Source organism: Emiliania huxleyi (assembly GCF_000372725.1).
Source record: "Emiliania huxleyi CCMP1516 chromosome Unknown EMIHUscaffold_1899, whole genome shotgun sequence".
NCBI lineage: Eukaryota > Haptophyta > Isochrysidales > Noelaerhabdaceae > Emiliania > Emiliania huxleyi.
The window spans coordinates 1-3,784 of record NW_005200691.1 but is presented as its reverse complement, the minus strand read 5'-3'; the positions used below and the strand labels follow the sequence as shown (position 1 = coordinate 3,784).

Sequence of the window (3,784 nt, the reverse complement as noted above, 5' to 3'; positions counted from 1 at the left end):
TGGTACATGAGCGTGAAGACGATGTAGGTGGCGCCAAAGGAGAGCGGGAAGGCCATGTCCCAGATCGGGTACCAGTGCTTGTGCACGCACCAGTCGAGGAGCGCAACCAACATGATCCACCCGTGCAGGTCGGCCGGAATCTTGTACGGCGCCACGAAGGACTCTAAATAGGTATTTCGGAGATAGTCATACCGTAGCCCGCAGTCGTCCGTCTTGTCCGGCGTGTTCGGAGGATCGGCGTCGTTGTTGGTGTTGTCAGTGCCGACGACCCCTTCGGGAAACCCCCCAGAGGGAGGATCGTTGTTCGGACAACTGTACGGACCGTCGTCCGGTCCCGTCATGTACCCGTAACAGACGGTGACGAGGATGGGAAACACGACGGCGGTCATGTGCATCAGCCAAGCGACGTGAGCGTACCACGGCGTGGTCGTGCAGCCTGAGCAGGGCTGCTTCTTCGCGACCGCGAGGCAGGTGGTGAGCGATGCGAAAAAGAGGTAGATGAGCAGCCAGACGCTCGACCAGTTGGTGAGGTAGATGCCCCATTGGTCGCCGTAGTAGGTGCCGAGTTTGTCGGTCGCCGACCAGAGCACAACCGCGGCCCACACGACGAACAGGGAGAGGCGGAAGAGGACGAGGGTGGCGGCGGCGACGCGGTCGCCGCACAGCCGCGTGAAGAGCCACGGCGGCGTCCCAAAGGCCTCCATCCAAGGCGGCGGCGGCGGCGGAGGCTGGCAGCAGCCGATCTCGTACCTGCGGCCGCGAGAGCGGCGTGGTGAGGGCTGGGGAGATCCGGGCGGAGGCGATCGGGGACGAGGTGGCGCACTTGCAGAAGCCGTCGCAGCACTCGGTGGAGCAGAGCACGCACTTCCGCGGGCACCACTCTGTGCTCGGGCACCAGCGCCGGAGGCACGCCTCGCATCCCTTGTTGTTGCAACCGTTATCGCACCAGCCGTTCCAGCACGGACCGCGTCCGCCAGAGCTCCCACCCGCGCCCATGGCCGTGCTCTGTGCTGCGGCGGCGAGGCGGCGGGCGATGGGGTGTGCGAGCGTGTGTGTTCTCGAGCGGCTGGACGCTGGAGGCGGGCGGCGCTTTGGGTGGTGCTCACGATTGCGGGTCCTCGTAACACGCGAGCTCGCGTTCTTGTTTTCTTTTTGCGTTTAGTGCTAGATCGCGCCAGTCCGCACCTGTGTCGAGCCTGTCTGCTGTGTGAGAGAGAGAGTTGTCGTTGTAAAATTCTTTCCCTGGGGTGGAGGGAACGAGTACACGAGATGAGTAGATAGAACTCCCTTGACCTTGAGCACTTGTCACTTGAGCACGGATAGGGTCGATTCCAAAACCTAAGGGATGGTGTAGAGGATGTAGAGTGTAGAGCGCTGTAGAGCTGTAGAGATGTAGCGCTCTGGAGCGCTGTAGAGCTGTAGAGCTCTACATGCCGCGTGACGATGCGCCTGCGTTGTAGAGCGATGTAGAGGCTCTCTACAACGTGAAATCTCTACAACAAACTCTACATCATAAGCGGCGAACGAGGCACGGTCGCTCTCCGACATGAGGCGCGTTGCACTTGCCAGTGCTGCCCTGGCCTTCTCGCTTCTGTCTGCCTGCCCAATGGGTGGGAGGTGCCTCTGCTGCGCTGTGGCATGCCTCACGGCTGCGACTGGCCGGCGAGCGATCGTGGCCAGCGCAACTCGCCTGGACTCAACGCTCAGCCACGAGCTCGCGCACGCGCTGGCGCGAGGCATGGCGCATGCAACGCTCAACAATGACCGTCCTCGCAGCCGACACGCGACAGTCCACCGCCTGCTAAAGAAGCACTGCGACGAATGCGGCACCGGCGACGCATGGCAGGCTGGTCATGACGCAGTTATAGGGTGTTGTGTGTCGTCAGAGTGACTCTCTGTGTGTCAGGGATAGTCAGGGCCGTCAATCAGAGCTCCAGTAAGCTCGGAGACACCCCATTAGTGCGACTCGACCTCTTTGAGTCACTGCCTTCCCGGCGGTTTGGCTGTAGAGCCTCTACAACAAACTCTACAGCAAAATCGCGCTCTACATCTCTCTACAACGCAGGCGCATCGTCACGCGGTGGATGTAGAGCTCTACAGCTCTACAGCGCTCCAGATGTACCAGAGCGCTCTACATCTCTACAGCTCTACAGCGCTCTACACTCCATCCTCTACACCCTCCCCCTCAGTCCAAAACACAACAATCCCTCTCTCGATTCCGCATGGTACGCGGGACCCCTTGACCTTGTTCATATAGAATTTACAACAATTAGAGTTGTTTGGTATTGTAAAATCTCTCTCTCTAGTCTCTAGAAATCTTACAAACAAATGCTAGAATCTTTCCAAATGTCACTGTCAGTGCAAACCAAATACCAAATCATGTGTGGGTGTTAGAGTTGTTTGGCATTGCTAAAAATCTCTCTCTTTCTCTGTCAGTGCCGAAATTCTTGTTGGCTTCTAAAAATCTCTCTCTCTAGAATCTTGGAGCACTTGGAGTGCAGTCAGTAACCGCACATCCAGGGCTGGTGGATTAACGATAACGTTAACACGGTGTTCAAACGTTAACGGTTAACACCACAGCCGTAGAGGTGTTCAAACGTGTTAACACCGCCACTCGGGAGGTGTTGACACGCTCCGTTAGATGCGGGCGAGTGGGTGGCGCGAATTCTTTGAAGGAGCGCTACCAGAGTCCAGAGTTGTCACGCCAGCCACACGGCACACGCCCACGCGCTCGCTGGGCGGTGCTGAGACTGGCCGCAGCGCGATGAACGGCAACGATGGGCCGTTTGCTTGTGCTGCATGCAAGCTGGTCGTCGAGCACCAGAATGCAGCGGCACACAGCAAGCAATGCAAACTGCCGGTGCACTCTCGTGGGTGGTGTGCGATATGGTGTGGATGCCAGAAGAAGGCGAGTACTTCTGGCAAGCCCTGCCTCGAGGCGTACACTAGGGCGTACAACGCCAGCGGCGTGCGCAGCGAGGGCGCCCTGCCGCTCCGCCAGCGGGTCGACTCGCCTGTGGAGCCCCCGGGCCAGGGTGGCGCTTGATGTCGGCACGACCGCATCGTCCGCACCGCCACCTGCAAGCCGTGCCTTTTGGCACTTGTAGCGAGCGCACGTTGTGCGGTGCGCGTACTTGAGCAGGCGGTGCGCGCCGCAGTTGGCGCAGGGGCCCTGGGAGTAGGGCGCGCGCGGCATTGACGCGGACCCAGGTATTTCTCGGGTATACCCGGGTTTTTGCAGGTATTACCCGGAGGGTGTGTCAACACCGTGTTAACGGGAGAAAACGCTTGTTTTGGGACTGCCGTTCACCTGTGTTAACACCGACCTTTGCGCCAAGTGTTGACACGATCTGTAGTCAGAGCTGCCCCTGAGGTGTGTTAATGTTAATCCACCAGCCCTGCGCACATCCAGGGCCAGGGGGCTAAGAAGCACACCCAGGCAGCGGGCCAGATGATTGGCATCGGGTTGCGGGCAAGAGAGCCCTAGGCCTAGCCCTGGGGGGTGCGCTAGAATCGGAGATACTGAATCGGAACAAAACGAATTTGTTTGGTACCCGGGTATTGCTAAAAATCTCTCTCTCTAGAATCGGTGGGTCGCTCAGGGGACACAAACAAATCTCTCTCTCTCTCTATCTCTCTCTCTCTCTCTCGTCGGGCCGAAGCCCGTCAGGCACTCTCTCCCTAACCCTAGCCTTCTCCCGAACCCTAGTGTGTGTTGGTTGCCTCTGTGCTTTCACACCTCGCCCCGTCGTGTCCGTCCCATTGTGATTGCCCATGTCCCCGA

General features: G+C 59.0%; 1 protein-coding gene across 1 annotated transcript; it reads right to left on the bottom strand.

Moving 5' to 3' along the window:
• Positions 1-6: 6 nt before the first annotated feature.
• Positions 7-996, bottom strand: EMIHUDRAFT_123173 (hypothetical protein; the record flags this gene model as incomplete). The annotated part of the gene is made up of 2 exons (XM_005782558.1): positions 7-750; positions 824-996. Coding segments are annotated over 2 exons (917 nt in total), but the record flags the coding sequence as incomplete, so codon positions are not given.
• Positions 997-3,784: the final 2,788 nt, after the last annotated feature.